Source organism: Saccopteryx leptura, chromosome 5 (genome assembly GCF_036850995.1).
Source record: "Saccopteryx leptura isolate mSacLep1 chromosome 5, mSacLep1_pri_phased_curated, whole genome shotgun sequence".
NCBI lineage: Eukaryota > Metazoa > Chordata > Mammalia > Chiroptera > Emballonuridae > Saccopteryx > Saccopteryx leptura.
Genome location: NC_089507.1, coordinates 123,255,726 through 123,273,361, shown reverse-complemented (window position 1 = coordinate 123,273,361; position 17,636 = coordinate 123,255,726). Strand labels below are relative to the sequence as shown.

The 17,636-nt window shown below is 41.3% G+C and overlaps 1 protein-coding gene across 7 annotated transcripts in view; it reads right to left on the bottom strand.

The window, feature by feature from the left end:
* The window catches only part of ARHGAP21 (Rho GTPase activating protein 21), a 172,320-nt gene extending 155,004 nt beyond the window's left edge, over positions 1–17,316 (bottom strand). For 4 of the 7 annotated variants that reach the window (XM_066383925.1, XM_066383929.1, XM_066383931.1 and 1 more), the window contains exons 1-2: positions 17,177–17,316; positions 15,466–15,909 (exon numbers count right to left, since the gene is read on the bottom strand). In XM_066383925.1, the coding sequence (XP_066240022.1) occupies positions 15,466–15,540 (75 nt within the window). In that variant the 5' untranslated portion in view covers positions 15,541–15,909; positions 17,177–17,316. Of the gene's footprint in view, positions 1–15,465; positions 15,910–16,655; positions 16,859–17,176 lie in introns of those variants that run through there. The other 3 variants (XM_066383926.1, XM_066383927.1, XM_066383928.1) reach the window with 3 other exon arrangements.
* Between the last annotated feature and the right edge of the window lie 320 nt (positions 17,317–17,636).

Here is a 17,636-nt window from a genome sequence, read left to right as displayed (position 1 = left end):
TGAGGAAAAATCTATAGAGAAAAAATTTAATATATTGGAAACCTTGGAGCTAAATGACAGAGAATTTAAAATAGGAATCCTAAAAATACTCAGAGATATACAAGAAAACACAGAAAGGCAATTTAGGGAGCTCAAAAAAAAACCTCAGTGAACACAAAGAATATATTATCAAGGAAATTGAAAATATAAAAAAACAAATCAAACAGAGATGAAAAACTCAATTCACGAGCTGAAAAACAAGGTAACAAGCTTAGCTAACAGAACAGGCCAGATTGAAGGTAAGATTAGTGAAATAGAAGACAAGTAACTTGAGGCACAAAAAAAGCCCTACAGGAATTGTCTGACTCCATCAAAAAGAATAACATAAGAATAACAGGTATATCAGAGGGAGAAGAGAGAGAAAATGGAATGGAGAACATATTCAAACAAGTAATAGATGAGAACTTCCCAAACCTGTGGAAAGAACTAAGGCCTCAAATTCAAGAAGCAAACAGAACTCAGAGTATTCTTAACCCCAACAAACCTACTTCAAGGCACATCATAATGAAATTGGCACAAAATGACGACAAAGAAAAAATTCTCAAGGCAGCCAGGGAAAAGAAGAATACAACATATAGAGGAAGGCCCATTAGATTATCATCAGATTCCTCAACAGAAACTCTACAAGCTAGAAGAGAGTGGACCCCAATATTTAAAGTCCTAAAAGAGAGGAACTTTCAGCCACGAATACTATAACCATCAAAGCTATCCTTCAAATACAAAGGAGAAATAAAAACATTCACAGATACAGAAAAGATGAGGGAATTTATCATCAGAAAACCCCCCACTCCAGGAATTACTAAAGGGGGTTTTCCAACCAAATACAAAGAACAAAAAAAAAACAAAGCCACAAGTAAAAGCTCCAAGAAGAACACAATAAAACCAAATTTAAACTGTGACAATAACAACAAAAAAGGGGGGGGGGAGAGGAGGGAGATTAACAGTAGCAAAGGACGATGAAGTGCAAAAGTATTCACAAGATAGTGCACTACAATGAACAGGGTAGGAACCCTTTTCATTACTTAATGGTAACCACCATTGAAAAAACCACTACAGAAACATATGATTTAAAAAAGATAGCAACAGAGGAAAGATGTATGGAATACAACCAAACAAAAACAAAAGATAGAAAAACAAAAGAGAAGAATCAAACAAGACACAAAACTAACAGAAAGCAATCTATAAAATGGCAATAGGGAACTCACAAGTGTCAATAATTACACTAAATGTAAATGGATTAAACTCACCAATAAAAAGGCACAGAATAGCAGAATGGATTAAAAAAGAAAATCCAACTGTATGCTGCCTATAAGAAACTCATCTAAGCAACAAGGATAAAAACAAATTCAAAGTGAAAGGCTGGAAAACAATACTCCAAGCAAATAACATCCAAAAAAAAGCAGGTATAGCAATATTCATATCCAATAATGCTGACTACAAGACAGTAAAAGTACTCAGAGACAAAAATGGTCATTTCATAATGATTAAGGGGACGCTGAATCAAGAAGACATAACAATTCTTAATATATATGCACCAAACCAAGGAGCACCAAAATATATAAGACAGCTACTTATTGACCTTAAAACAAAAACTGACAAAAATACAATCATACTTGGAGACCTCAATACACCGCTGACGGCTCTAGATCGGTCATCCAAACAGAGAATCAATAAAGATATATTGGCATTAAACAAAACACTAGAGCACCTGGATATGATAAACATCTATAGGACATTTCATCCCAAAGTGACAGAGTATACATTTTTCTTCAGTGTACATGGATCATTCTCAAGAATTGACCATATGTTGGGCCACAAAAACAACATCAGCTAATTCAGAAAAATCGAAGTTTTTTTCTAAATCAAATATGTACCAAGCATATTTTCTGATCATAAAGCTTTGAAACTAGAATTCAACTGCAGAAAAAGGAAAAAAACCCATAAAAATGTGGAAACTAAACAACATACTTTTAAAAAATGAATGGGTTAAAGAAGAAATAAGTGCAGAGATCAAAAGATATATACAGACAAATGAAAATGACAATACGACATATCAGAATCTATGGGATGCAGCAAAAGCAGTGATAAGAGGGAAGTTCATATCACTTCAGGCATATATGAACAAACAAGAGAGAGCCCAAGTGAACCACTTAACTTCACACCTTATGGAACTAGAAAAAGAAGAACAAAGACAACCCAAAACCAGCCGCAGAAAGGAGATAATAAAAATCAGAGCAGAAATAAATGAAATAGAGAACAGAAAAACTATAGAAAAAATTAATAGAACAAGGAGCTGGTTCTTTGAAAAGATCAACAAAATTGACAAACCCTGGGCAAGACTTACCAAGGAAAAAAGAAAAAGAACTCATATAAACAAAATCCAAAATGAAAGAGGAGAAATCACCACGGACATCATAGATATACAAAAAATTATTGTAGAATACTATGAAAAACTTTATGCCACTAAATTCAATAATCTAGAAGAAATGGATAAATTCCTAGAACAATACAACCTTCCTAGACTGAGTCAAGAAGAAGCAGAAAGCCTAAACAGACCAATTAGTAGGGAAGAAATAGAAAAAACTATTAAAAACCTCCCCAAAAATAAAAGTCCAGGCCCAGACGGTTATACTAGCGAATTCTATCAAACATTCAAAGAAGACTTGGTTCCTATTCTACTCAAAGTCTTCCAAAAAATTGAAGAAGAAGCAATACTTCCAAACACATTTTATGAGGCCAACGTAACCCTCATATCGAAACCAGACAAGGACAGCACAAAAAAAGAAAACTACAGACCAAAATCTCTAATGAATACAGATGCTAAAATACTAAACAATACTAACAAATCGAATACAACAACATATTAAAAAAATAATAAATCACGATCAACTGGGATTCATCCCAGAATCTCAAGGATGGTTCAACATATGTAAAATGGTTAATGTAATACACCATATCAACAAAACAAAAAACAAAAACCATATGATCTTATCGATACAGAAAAGGTATTCGATAAAATCTAACACAATTTTATGTTTAAGACTCTCAACAAAATGGGTATAGAAGGAAAATATCTCAACATGATAAAGGCCTTATATGACAAACAGGTTGAGAACCGCTGCTCTAAGTGATTATGATAATCATTCAGAATTACCTGACTCAAATTCCTACCAAAGCAGGAATTTCCTCTGTAATGTCATAACTGCAGGTCATCCTACCTCTGCAAGAACACATCGGCCCATTTATGTACCCACTGATCCTAGTTTTGCCCTTTATAGCCATACACAATCAAGCTCTTTTCCATGATATCATTCTTTTTCTCTTTTTTTGTGTGTGACAGAGGCAGAGAAAGGGACAGATAGGGACAGACAGACAGGAAGGGGGAGAGATGAGAAGTATCAATTCTTCATTGTGGCTCCTTAGTTGTTCATTGATTGCTTTCTCACATGTGCCTTGGCTGAGGGGGGAGGGCTCAAGCTGGTGAGCCTTGCTCAAACCAGATGAGCCCACATTCAAGCCGGCGACCTCAGGGTTTCAAACCTGGGTCCTCCGAGTCACAGTCTGATGCTCTATCCACTGTGCCACTGCCTGGTCAGGCTCCATATTATCATTCTTGAAAATATCTTTATAGGGTGCTTTTTAAGAGTTTCTTCTTGTCCTGGCTGGGTGGCTCAGTGGGTAAAGAATTGTCCTGGCACACCGACATTATGGGTTCAATCTGCGGTCAGGGCATGTACAAGAAGTAATCAATGAATACATAACTAAATGGAATCACGAGTTGATGTCTCTCTCTCTCTCTCTCTTTCCCCTTCTTCTCCCCAGCTTCTTTCCTCTCTCCCCCTCCCCTTCCTCAAACCAATAGAAAATTTTTTTTTAATGTTTCTTCTTTTTTACATTTACAAAATATACGTCATCAGTTTTGTAACTGGAAATAGACAGATAGAAATATCTCCATCCTCCTTATGGGCAGAGAAGGGTATTTAAATTATATTATGAAATGACTAGCCCTGGCCAGTTGGCTCAGTGGTAGAGCGGAAGTGGTAGAGTGGTGTGTGGAAGTCCCAGGTTGGATTCCCAGTCAGGGCACACAGGAGAAGCACCCATCTGCTTCTCCACCCCTCTCCTCTTCTCTTTCTCTCTCTCTCTCTCCCCTTCCTGCAGCCATGGCTCGAATGGTTCCAGTAAGTTGGCCCCAGGCCTGAGATGGCTCCATGAGCTCACCTCAGGCACTGAAACAGCTCGGCTGATGAGAAAGATGGGCAAAGCATCATCCTGAGGAAGCTTTCCAGGTGGATACTGGTTGGGGCACATGCAGGAGTCTGTCTCTCTGCTTCCCTGCCTCCCTACCTCTCACTTAATAAATAAAAAATAAAAAAATAAAAATTGTGAAAAAAAAATTGTAAACTGAAGTTTCCTAAAATCATTATCATAAAGATCTGATTTAAACTGGGTGCCCAGAACAATTCCCTCCCCTCACATTCACTATATGTGAAATATGTTTCCAGAAGCCAATATGCAGAACCCAGAGGAGAAAGTATGTCTCATTGATCATGCTAATACGGGTTTTTTTTTTCATTCAGAATCTTCATTTATTAGGAAAATATTGAAGATTAAGATTACTAGATATCTCAATGTTAAAAATAATGATGCTTATTAATCCCCAATATCATAATAGCTGAGACATATCCAGAAGAAACATAATCAATCTATCTACTGATATTTAAGGATACTCTCTCCACATTGTAAGTAAGGAGAAAATCAAAATGTTCTTAAGAATATAAACAAAAGAGAAGTCAAGAAACTATGTCTTCATTAGGTCAGAAGGAAAATAAAGGTGTGAGGTTATAAGCAATACTTCATATGTATCATTATTTATAACTGTGCCAGATGTTTCTTCAGAACAGAGATAAACAGGGGGAAAGGCATAAGTAACCAATTCTGAATCAAAAACATGCCCAAGATGAAACAGAAAACTCAACAGCAGTCAATCTGACAATGGAAAAGTAAACTCAACTTGTCATTTTTTTTTTAATAAATTTTTATTAATGTTAATGGGATGACATTAATAATTCAGGGTACATATATTCAAAGAAAAACATGTCTAGGTTATCTTGTCATTAAATTATGTTTCATACCCCTCGCCCAGAGTCAGATTGTCCTCCGTCACCCTCTATCTAGTTTTCTCTGTGCCCCTCCCCCTCCCCCTAAATCTCTCCCTCCCTCCCTCCTGCATCCTCCCTCCCCCCACCCCTGGTAACCACCACACTCTTGTCCATGTCTCTTAGTCTCGTTTTTATGTTCCACCAATGTATGGAATCATGTAGTTCTTGTTTTTTTCTGATTTACTTATTTCACTCCGTATAATGTTATCAAGATCCCACCATTTTGCTATAAATGATCTAATGTCATCATTTCTTATGGCTGAGTAGTATTCCATAGTGTATATGTGCCACATCTTCTTTATCCAATCCTCTATTGAAGGGCTTTTTGGTTGTTTCCATGTCTTGGCCACTGTGAACAATGCTGCTATGAACATGGGGCTACATGTGTCTTTACGTATCAATGATTCTGAGGTTTTGGGGTATATACCCAGTAGAGGGATTGCTGGGTCATAAGGTAGTTCTATTTGCAGTTTTTTGAGGAACCACCATACTTTCCTCCATAGTGGTTGTACTACTTTACATTCCCACCAACAGTGTATGAGGGTTCCTTTTTCTCCACATCCTCTCCAACATTTGTTATTACCCGACTTATTGATAATAGCTAATCTAACAGAGGTGAGGTGGTATCTCATTGTAGTTTTGATTTGCATTTCTCTAATAACTAATGAAGCTGAGCATCTTTTCATATATCTGTTGGCCATTTGTATTTCTTCCTGGGAGAAGTGTCTGTTCATGTCCTCTTCCCATTTTTTTATTGGATTGTTTGTTTGTTTGTTGTTGAGTTTTATGAGTTCTTTGTAAATTTTGGATATTAGGCCCTTATCTGAGCTGTCCTTTGAAAATATCAGTTCCCATTTAGTTGGCTGTCTGTTTATTTTGATATCAGTTTCTCTTGCTGAGCAAAAACTTTTAATTCTGATGTAGTCCCATTCATTTATCTTTGCCTTCACTTCTCTTGCCATTGGAGTCAAGTTCATAAAATGTTCTTTAAAACCCAGATCCATGAGTTTAGTACCTATGTCTTCTTCTATGTACTTTATTGTTTCAGATCTTATATTTAGGTCTTTGATCCATTTTGAATTAATTTTAGTACACGGGGACAGGCTGTAGTCGAGTTTCATTCTTTTGCATGTGGCTTTCCAGTTTTCCCAACACCATTTGTTGAAGAGGCTTTCTTTTCTCCATTTTGTGTTGTTGGCCCCTTTATCAAAGATTATTTGACCATATATATGTGGTTTTATTTCTGTTCTTTCTATTCTGTTCCATTGGTCTGAGTGTCTATTTTTCTGCCAATACCATGCAGTTTTGATTATTATGGCCCTATAATATAGTTTAAAGTCAGGTATTGTAATGCCCCCAGCTTCATTCTTTTTCCTTAGGATTGCTTTGGCTATTCGGGGTTTTTTATAGTTCCATATAAATCTGATGATTTTTTGTTCCATTTCTTTAAAAAATGTCATAGGAATTTTGATGGGAATTGCATTAAATTTATATATTACTTTGGGTAATATAACTTGTCATTTTTTGATAATAGTTTTTGCTGGTCTGATCTAAAAAAATTCCTAATAGATGAATATTCAGAAACATCAAATTTGGGTTCCAAATCTATTCTCTTATTCACAATCCACACAGTGGAATTTCTTGTGTATTGCTAGATAATTAGAAAAAAGAGGATTTATAAAAATAATTTCTATCACAATAAATTTCTTAACCCTAGAGTACAATATATTCATTTGTCTTTCAGATTATCTTAGAGGTACAAAAGGCCATCTTCCTGATTTTATTGTGAAATAAACTATTTGCACAATACTAAGTTTTTTAAGGATTATGACAACTTAAACTCTAAAAATAAAACTATTTTGGTGGAAACAATCCAAAATTGAGCTTTTGATCGAAGACGTCTTCCTACTTAAACCAACAAAATACATAGAAGGCTCAAAATATCTTTACATATTTAATTCCTCATGGTCAATTAAAATTAGATAAATACTGGGACAATCTTTAAGTCCAATAACCTTTTGTTTTCCTAATCTAATCACATCGACCAGAAAGAAAAACAAGTGCCTACCATATGGTCTTTCTGTAACAGAAAATAGCTGCTTTCAATAACAGCATCTGTGCATCTTTATTAACACTAGAACTGCCCTCTACTTAAATCAGCAAATAAAGATGACAGGTCTCTTCACAAGGCAAAGAACAAAAGAAAGTGAAGATTATTCCCGTACAAGATTATTTGAGCTGGTCATAACTAAAGCAATGATCAGAGATTACATAATCAAGAAACAAGGACTTCATAACATGTTTAACTTGGAAGAAATGAATGCTAAGGAACACTAACAGTATCTTGAGAAATTTTCCTCAGACCTGGTTACTCCTTTACTTGACGGTCCTTATCTAGCGAGGTTCCACTCCACACATTCAAATCTAGACTTTTGCTGAAATGATGCTTAGTGATACCTGCTGCTGGTACTGCTTCTATTCTTAATTCCAACAGGCTTTATCTTTAATCCTAACTTACAGCATAAAGCTTCTGACATGCCATGGTATTCTGACAGATTCAGGTGCACAAACACACACACACTTAAAATGAAATGACAGTGTTATATTATATTGTACTACAACCAGCCCAGAATAAATCCTAGGCCTCAATTAGGAAAACATAGGATTTTAAAAAAATGTTTAAATATTTTTAGTAGTGTGTATCCAAAAAGTGTTTAAGCGTTCTTTTAAGCAGTGCAGGTTTTCTAGAAACCAGATTTTCACCAGAATGATAAATAATTACTTATTTTTTATTTATTTTTTTGTGTGAGAGGGACAGATAGGGACAGACAGACAGGAAGAGAGAGAGATTAGAAGCATCAATTCTTTGTTGCGGCACCTTAGTTGTTCATTTCATCTGTGCCTTGACGGGGGTGGGGGGGGTGGGGGGGTGTCCTATAGCAGACAGAGTAACCTCTTGCTCAAGCCAGCGACCTCGGGGTTTTGAACCTGGGTCCTCTGAATTCCAGTCCGACGCTCTATCCACTGCACCACCGCCTGGTCAGGTAATAATTACTTATTTTTAAACTCTATAAATGGTGTTTTTTATTGTTGCTTTGGAATTAAACAAAAGTAATACAAACCCCAAATTCTCATCATTCAGAATTAACTGCCAATATTCTGTCATAGTAAAAGTTGTGATAACTTTTAGCTCATAATGCAATGTTTGATATTAAAAAATAAATAATAAATAATATTCTTCTACTAGCCATTTATTCATTTTAAGAAAAAGGAAATATATCAGTACAGATATTTTCTTTCTATAATTCTTCCACTGGTCTGATTTCCCCATCCACTAGTCTGTTAATTACTATTTTCTCACTTCTTAGTACAAATTATTTCATACATTTGTACTACACACTGTTTTGGTTACTATTACTTGGTTAACAGCTTCAAAAGGTAAGAAAGATGCAAAGAAAAAAGGCACCAAAAATGTTAACAGCAATCCTACTGGAAATACAATCTAAGGAGAAGCATATATTTCATACTCTATATATTTTTGTATAATCTAAATTAAGTATTCACATATTACACACCTAAATAGAAACTTAACAGCATTTTGGAGTGTTTCTTACTCTTCATTTTATTCATTCATTGGAAAAAAAATATCTGAGGGCCTATACTGTGCTAAGTATAAGTACTCTTCTAGGCACAAGAAACACAATGAGAACAAAACACACAAACTACACTTAACATTTACATTCTAGATACATTACCTGTCCAAATAAATGAGCAAAATGAGGATAAGCATGTCAGATGGAGATTATGTGACAGGGAGAAAAAAAAAAGCGAGGAGGAAGGCAGGTCTTGCCACAGAAGCAGGGGAGAGGTGTTCAATAAACAGAATGGCCAGCAGAGGCTTCACTCAGCAGATGACCTCTAAGTAAGCCCAGAAGCAGACGAGAAAGCCAGCTGTGAGGACACCTTTGCTGGGGTTGGGGGATTGGGGGGTGGGGGGTGGAGTGTTGCAAGGAGAGAGTGTAGCAAGTGGAAAGGCTCTGAGGAATGGCATGTGTGGTGTGTGTGCACAGGAGCAAGAGTCCAGAACAGTCCGTCTGGAGTGAGGTGGGTGACAGTAACAGGAGGTGAGATCAGGGAGGGGAAGGGAGGGGAGGGGAGGGAAGGAGAGAGGAGGGGAGGGGAGGGGAGGGGAGGGGGAGGGGAGGGGAGGGGAGGGGAGGGGAGGGGAGGGGAAGGGGGAGTGTGCAGGGCTTGCGGGGTGGTCAGAACTTTGGCTTTTATACTGGGGGAAATGAGAAGCCATTAGAGGAATTTGAGCAAAGCAGTGACATGATCAGTTTTATAAAAGGTCCACTCTGATTACAGTGTGGAGAGCAGACTCTAGGCTAGCAGGGATTGAGGCTGAGACCACTCAACCAGATTTGCATGTTATGCCTGACAAAAACAGATCAAAGATCACTCACAGAAGCCTGGCCTGGAAGGGTGTGACTGCTGTTGCTTAAAATGAGGAAGACTGTAGAGGGAGCAATTGGGGGTGAGGGGGTGAGCCGAGGAAGTGGATGCAGAGAAGCAGTGATTTGGGTCTGGATTGGCCTATTTAATATCCAAGTGGAGTGCCTGAGTGGTCAGGTCGGTTGGATATAGGTCAGAGTGAGGAAACACACACACACATACACACAAAGGTATGAGTATATATGTACATATATGACTTAGCAGTTTATACTAAAACCGTGAAACTGAGTATAGCAAGAAGAAAAGAGGATCAAATAGAGCCCTGAGACATATGAAGACTGAACAGGTCAGGAAGTTGAGGAAACCTCAGAGAGACAAGGGAAGAGGAAACAGTAACATAGGAGGGTAATCAAGAGAATATAGCGTACTGAAATCTAAATGAACACTGCATAAAAATTAACACCCTTCCTACATATCCATTTGTTCATTCAACAAAATTTTTTTATTGATTGATTTTAGAGAGCAGAACAGAGAGGAAGGGGGAGAAGGAGGGAGGGAGGGAAAGAGGGAGACACACAGAGAGAAACATTGATTTATTGTTCCACTCATTTACACACTCGTTGGTTTAGTCTTGTATGTGCCCTGACCAGGGATAGAATCCACAACCTCAGCATAACTGGATGACGCTCTAACCAACTGAGCTACCAAGCTAGGGCAACAAATATTTACTGAGCACCTCCTATGTACCACAACACTGTAGAAAAAACATGGTCCCTATTCTTATAGGGCCTGTAATCCAGGAGAATACAAATAATAAACTTTTTTTTTTTAAGATTTTATTTATTGATTTTTTTTTCTTTTTTTTTTTTGTATTTTTCTGAAGCTGGAAACGGGGAGAGACAGTCAGACTCCCGCATGCGCCCCACCGGGATCCACCCTGCACACCCACCAGGGGCGAGGCTCTGCCCACCAGGGGGCGATGCTCCGCCCATCCTGGGTGTCTCTATGTTATGACCAGAGCCACTCTAGGGCCCGAGGCAGAGGCCACAGAGCCATCCCCAGCGCCCGGGCCATCTTTGCTCCAATGGAGCCTTAGCTGCGGGAGGAGAAGAGAGAGACAGAGAGGAAGGAGAGGGGGAGGGATGGAGAAGCAGATGGGCGATTCTCCTGTGTGCCCTGGCCGGAAATCGAACCCGGGACTTCTGCACGCCAGGCCGACGCTCCACCACTGAGCCAACCGGCCAGGGCCTATTTATTGATTTTTAGAAAGAGGACACAGAGAGAGAATGTGGTGGGGAGGAAAAGGAAGCATCAACTCATAGTAATTGCTTCTCATATATGCCTTAACCAGGCAAGCCTGGGGTTTCAAACCAGCAACCTCAGCATTCCAGGTTGATACTTTATCCACTGCGCCACCACAAGTCAGGCCAAATGATAAACTTTTAAGTGCTATTTCTAATAAGGTCCAGGGTGTTTTGGTATAACACACTAGGGACAACTCATTCAATCTTGGAAGGTCAGGGAAGGCTCTTCCTGGGAAAGTAATGTTAAAGAAAAGACCAGAATACTAAATAAAAATCAGCCAGGGATGGATGAAGGTAGAGGAGGGGTGACTGAAGGAAGGGTGAAGAAAAACTGCCTTTGTAAGGACCACTTACAAGGACCTGAAGTGCAGACACTGGTGCCCCAGGGGATTGAAAGCAGTTCAGTGCAGGATATACAGAAAGAGGAAACAGATGAGATAGGAGATGGGCAGGCCACCCTATCATTGTCCTTTAAGACTTCTCAGGAGTTTGAACTTTATTCCCAAGGCAATGGGGAACCAGAAAATTGTTTTACACATGGGAATGCAGTGATCAGCTGTCTACTACAGGAGGAGTAGCCCACGGCAGGGACAGTGATGGAAGGAGAGAAGCTTGGCCCATGGTTCAGTGAGGAAGTATAGCTGATCTGAACTCAGGTAGTGGCAGTGGGATCGGAATGCAGTCTCAAAAGGACTTTGGATAGGAGGAAAAAGGAGTGAGATAAATCAGGATGATAACCTAGTTTTTAACCTGGACAAATGAGGATAGTGGTGCTACTCACTAAAAGAAACACAGGTTGATGGTAAGGGAACAATTTGTTGAGTTTGAAATGCCTGTGGGCTATCCGAAGAAAATACTGGTAAGCAGCAATTGGCTATATAAGTCTAGAGATTAACCATAAAATCTATAATAAGAGTTGTAAATTTTGAATCACTGGCATATAAATTAAAGCCATGTTAGAGTGTGAAATAATACCCAGGGAATGAGAAGAGAGAGTAGAGGAAACTGGGAGGTCCTGGCTCTGGTTACGACCAACATGAAGGGGGCAACAGAGAAAGAAGAACCCTAAAATAAGTAAGAATAAAAGGGAGAGAGAGCTTGAGAAGGAACACGCAAATCTGGGATAAAAGCAAAGTACATAGTGTGTATTGCAGATAGAAAAGTACAAGTATGCATCTTCAGAGGAAGTCATGCACAGAAAATGTTTTATTATTCACACTATTCCAAAATCAACCAAGAAATATTTTTCACCAGCTATAATGCATTCTAGTTATAGAATAATCTTAGCCTAGGTGAAGACGCAAAACAAAATAAGCTAGTCCTGGCTGATTGGCTCAGTGGTAGAGTGTCAGCACAGCATGTGGATATATGAATGTCTTGGGTTTGATTTCCAGTCAGGGCACACTGGAGAAGCGACCATCTGCTTCTCAACTCCTCCCCCTTCTCTCTTTCTCTCTCTCCTCTCTTCCCCTCCTGCAGCCATAACTCAATTGGTTCCAGAGCATTGGCCACAGGCGCTGAGGATGGCTCTAAGGGACCTCTGCCTCAGGCACTAAAAATAGCTCAGTTGGGATCATGGCCCTAGATGGGCAGAGCATTGGCCCCAGACGGGGGTCTTGGGGTGCAAGCAGGAGTCTATCTCCCTTCCTCCCACTTGGAAAAAAAGGGAAAAAAAGCTAATTAAATTATTAAATAAGTTCATTTTAATAATAGGTGGTAAAAGTGCTGAACACTTGGACAACACTAGGAACTACAAATGAAAGGCAAAATAAATGTTAGAAATGGGAAAATTATGTGGTCTCAGAAGCTGAAATAACGTGATCACTTTTGGCTAAAAAACAAAGAAGAAAAAGCAAGTTGAAGCTCAAAAAATCCATACTAGATGACATGAAAGGGGGACAGAATATCAGGATTCAGAGAATCTACACAAAGTGTCTTTGTAAGCACAGTTACTCAGGCGAGGTGTCACAGTACTTTACAATCACACTCGCCACACACACACACACACACACACACACACACACGAGAAAACACTTTTCTGGCTCAGAATAAGTGGAACAGTTTTGAAAAAATATATCTTTTGATGTGCAAAGTATGTAACTTTGTGTGACTATAATGTGGCATTCTTACTGTATAATGCCAATCTAAATATATTCTACTGGATTGTCACAATTCTTGATTACATAAGAGGACTGTTATTTGTTTTATAACCTTCCAGTATATTCTTGGAGGAGTTGCCTATTTATTCAAATATCAACACAATTAAATTCTAATTCTTAAGATAAACAACAAATTTCTGATTATTTTTCAAAAAAGCAATAGACCTATTCATAGAAGGTGGTGTTAGAGCTAATTAGATAAAGCATGAAACAGAGAAGCCTATTTCTCGTGTCCTACAAAGTTAAGTTTTTTTGGCTGATTAAGAGCATTTATATTAAGACATATATGTTCATCTCTTGGTTAGGTAAAAACACAAATGTATTATTCAAATATACATTTGGAACATAGCTATTGGTTTTTAAAAGTTTTTAAAGAAAAAAAGAAAGAAAAATGTTTTTAAAGAATGACAGTACTACTCTAGAATGTAATACTTCTGAGAAAATTAAGTACCAAAACTAAATGCAATGTTCTAAGACTAAATACCTATCAACTCAAAGTTGATATTCAAAAGTATTCCACTGGCTGCTCACCCACCTAGTCTTCAGAAAACCAAACAATATTGTCGTTTAAATACACACTGAAGTATGTATATAGTCTTTAAATGAGCAAAATACAGACAATGCAGTGTTTTCATGGTTCCCAGACTAGAAATAATATGGCCATGCCAGCAGTAAGGGCCAAGTAAAAACAAATTTCTCAGCCCTTAAAAAAATACATAACTGTCATTGTTAATGAAAGCCAAGTTTGCAACTGGAAACACTGCCTTGTAAGCCAAGGACAAGATGTGTCTATTATAAATTGTTGGTTTCAGGACATGCTTTAAAGGACCAAAAAAAAAAAAAAAAAACAAAGAAAAAAAATCAAATAATATTAGTTCTTGCAAATATAATGCAAATGAGTGCTAATTAAAGTATTCACCAGATAATGATAAATAAGGCTTTGGGACCACAGTACGTATTATTATGTAACTACAATACACATTAAGCAATCACCAGTAGTAGCTAGGCCTTCCAAAAGGAGTGATTACGGTTTACCATGATCAGAGGATTGTGGTATTATACTTAATCACGTTTTTTACCTGCAGGCAGGTGTTTACAGGTGTCAAGAAGTAAAACACTGATTCTAACTATAAACCTTTAGTTCTGTCTAGTTAACTGTACCATAACTACCTCCTAATTTTTCTGCTTAAACTTTCTAATCCAGTATGAAGTAAACTGCATGGTGTAATTTTCTCTGCATGCTTTACAAACAAAAAACTTAACTTCTGATATATTTTTATTAAAATGCCAAAACTCACACATTTAGAATTACTTAGAGTCATGAAGTTACATTTACAAGGCATAAAATGAATGTAAGAAGAGACTCATTTGGGAATGTTATTGTAACCTAAAGTAACCTTCAATTTTCTATAAAAATATAGGCATCTGGGAAGTAAAGTTTAAAGGGTAACAACATTCAGTACATTTAGCAAGCAAATTACAGAAAGTATCAATAACAAACGAAACACAATATAGTCCTCAAAGAAGTAAACTCTAAATATACTAGTTTTGGGGCGAGGAGATATGAGAGGCAACAGCGTATACACGTGTCATATATCAATGGATTTTCTGTGATTTCTGTCCTGTCTGCTCAAAAAATTTCAGAAAGCCTGGCATAAAATCTGCTGGGCCCTACCAATGATGCTTGTCTGAAGGCTGTGCAAGGCACCTGACACCCCCGGGGCAGTGACAGGAAAGGCCTAAATAAAGAACAGTCAAGGCAGGAGATTTTTTCAGGGAGGTGGAATTACAACTCTATAAAGTCGTTTTCCAAGGCTATGCCTAAACTAGCCATGAGAAAAGACTTGTTTTTCTACCCCAAACAGCCACACCAACGGTGCCAGGCCAACCACTGGTATCAGAGGGAGGAAGGTTCAGGAGCAATAAGCACACCACCTGCCACCACCTCAGAGAACAAACCTTGGAGTTGCACGTACAAAGTTCACAAAGCCACCCCCCCCCCCCCCAACCTGCCCAACTCCAAAAACGCTGGAGGATGGGGACTGAAGGACAAGACACTTTTGGTATTCCCAGACAACTGAAATGCGAGAATTCCCCGCTCAGAGGTGACTAAGATGGTGACATTTCCAAGTGAGGAAAACATTCTTGCAAAGGAATCACTGGCAGTTCCTGGAAATAATAATGGGTGAGGCTTCATCTTACTAGTGGTTAGGGCAAGGGAGCTCCCACCCATCAGCTCAAAGTTTCTTAAAGCCTCTTCTGAGGCCTGATGGCAAGTAAATCCCGCAAGAGAGAGCACCCACAAAAACACGGGCCACAGAGGGCCCGGGATGCTGCTTCTGCACTTACCTCACAGGCGGGGGACCCATGGGCCTTGTTGTCACCATCTCCCTCTGGCAGACCAGTCCGACGTGTGGCCATCATTTCATTTCAAATCACAAAGAAAGAACCAACCCCTTGGAGTACACATTGGGAGGCGAAGGGGAGGAGGACTGCCGCCACACAGCAAAAATGGGGGAGTAATTTCACACCAGGCTCCCAGGAGGGGCAGGGCTGGTAAATCAAATGTGCCAGGGAAGGTATGTTTTTATGAAGCCCTCGCAGGATTCCCCGATGATTTCTTCGGACTTCAACTGACTGCACCGTCTCCGTCCATTTCTCGAGACTTCAAAAACAAAGGCAGGCTTCTTAGCAGCGAGGTCAGCTGCAGAAAGTGGTCCCCTTCCGCCCGGGCCCAAGCCGAGTCTGAGTGGGTCGTGAAGGCTCCAGCGTCAGCTCCCAACGAGATCGCTCCTGGAACAAGGAAAAGTTAGAGGGCGTGAACTTTCTTCAGACGCTGACCTTAGCCATTCCCTCATGTCTACTCCAAGTGCGGATTTCCAACACCTGGAAAGATAATTCGATCCAGGCTGATGAACTACACAAACTGATGTTGAAATAAGCCCCCCATACAAAGAGAGAGAGAGAAATCAGGAGAAAGAAGAAATACCACAAATGCATGGTGGGTGGTTGCGACAAAGACGCCTAGCTGTTGTACAGCCTTTAAGAAAACCATTTCCAAGTACATTTAATTAATGTATTTTCTGAGCAGAATAGAGAAGCGCGTTGATTCTTCCGCATCACCCGGATAGGTACACTTAAGTTTCTTTCCACGATACTAAAATGGGATATTTTACAAAAACCCTCCTCGCTCCCCTCCCACCCACCCCAAAATAAAAACAAAGCACCAGCCTGGGACGCGGCCGGCGGCGGCGGCCGGGTGGCTCGGGCTCCCGCAGCCGCCCCTGCGCCCGGCCGGTGTCCCGGAGGAGGCGGCTGTTTTCCTTGGCCCGCGGCAAGGCTGGGTGGGGACGGCGCGGGGACGGGCGGGACTCGGGAGCAGCTCCCTCTCCGGGGCATGGCTCCGGAGCTACCTAAATGAAGCTGCAACCCAGTCAACTTTTATTTAGTTGCTGCCCCACAAACTACCACTCGACATTATCTTTCCCTTTCCCTGTGGCCACCTAGGGGGGAAAAATAGGAAAAAGAACACCACCCACCTACCAGGACTTCCTCCGCCCCTTCCAGAGGCGGGTCGGGATCTAGATCTCCGGGGAAGGGCGGCCCAAATATGTACGTTGTAAAAGGTGTGGGGAGCCCCGGGGAAGACTAGAAGCGAGGGGCTCACCCTTCCAGCCCGCGGGGCGCGACGGCGAGCTGGAGCAGGGACGCGGGCCGGGCCGGGACGCGCTAGGCCGCAGGCTCGGTTAATATTCATGAGCGGCCGGGAGGCGCCCCTCCTCCACGGCCGCGGGCCGGACCCCGGCGTCCGCCGCCGGCCTTTGTGCCCTTCCCTCCTCCCGCGGGCTCTCCCTCGCTGCTCACACGCGGGCGCGGCCCCTCCGCCCTGCCAGGCAACCCGCCGAGGGCTCGCTCCGGCCCCGCGCCAGAGCCGGCCGGGCGGGCTGGTGGTCCGAGGTGGGAAGGCGGGAAGGGAAGGAGCCTACGGCAGGTTGGGCTCTCCGCCGCCCGCGGGCGCTGCGCCCTGACGGCTACGACGGAAAGTCAAACGAGAACGCACCGGAGGGAGCGGGCAAGTAGATCCGACCGGGGCTGCCGGGTCCCGGACACCGCGGCCGCAAGCCCAGTGCGAGTCGGTCGGAGCCGGACGACGACCCGGTGCTGTCCGCCGCTGCGCTCCGAGGCCGCCGCCCCCGGCCGGCCGCTCCCAGGCACCGCCGCGACCTGTCCCGGCCGGCCCCGGGTCTCGGCCGCCGCGGGAGGGCGTGGGGCGGGGCGGCGGCCGCCGGACTCTCCCTTCGCCTCGCCGGGCCGCACCGGGGCCGGGCTCGAGCGCCGGCGATCGCCAAGTGACAGAAGTGCCTCGCTCCGCTGCCGCGCCGAGCTGTTTCCCGGGGGCGGATTTCTCGCTTCTTCCTTTCTGGATCCACCTCCTCCTACTCCACCTCCTTCCCCTCCCCTCCCTAGGGAGGCTCTGAAGCTGAATATTTTCTGTCTTGAATAATACGGTCCCGGGAGCC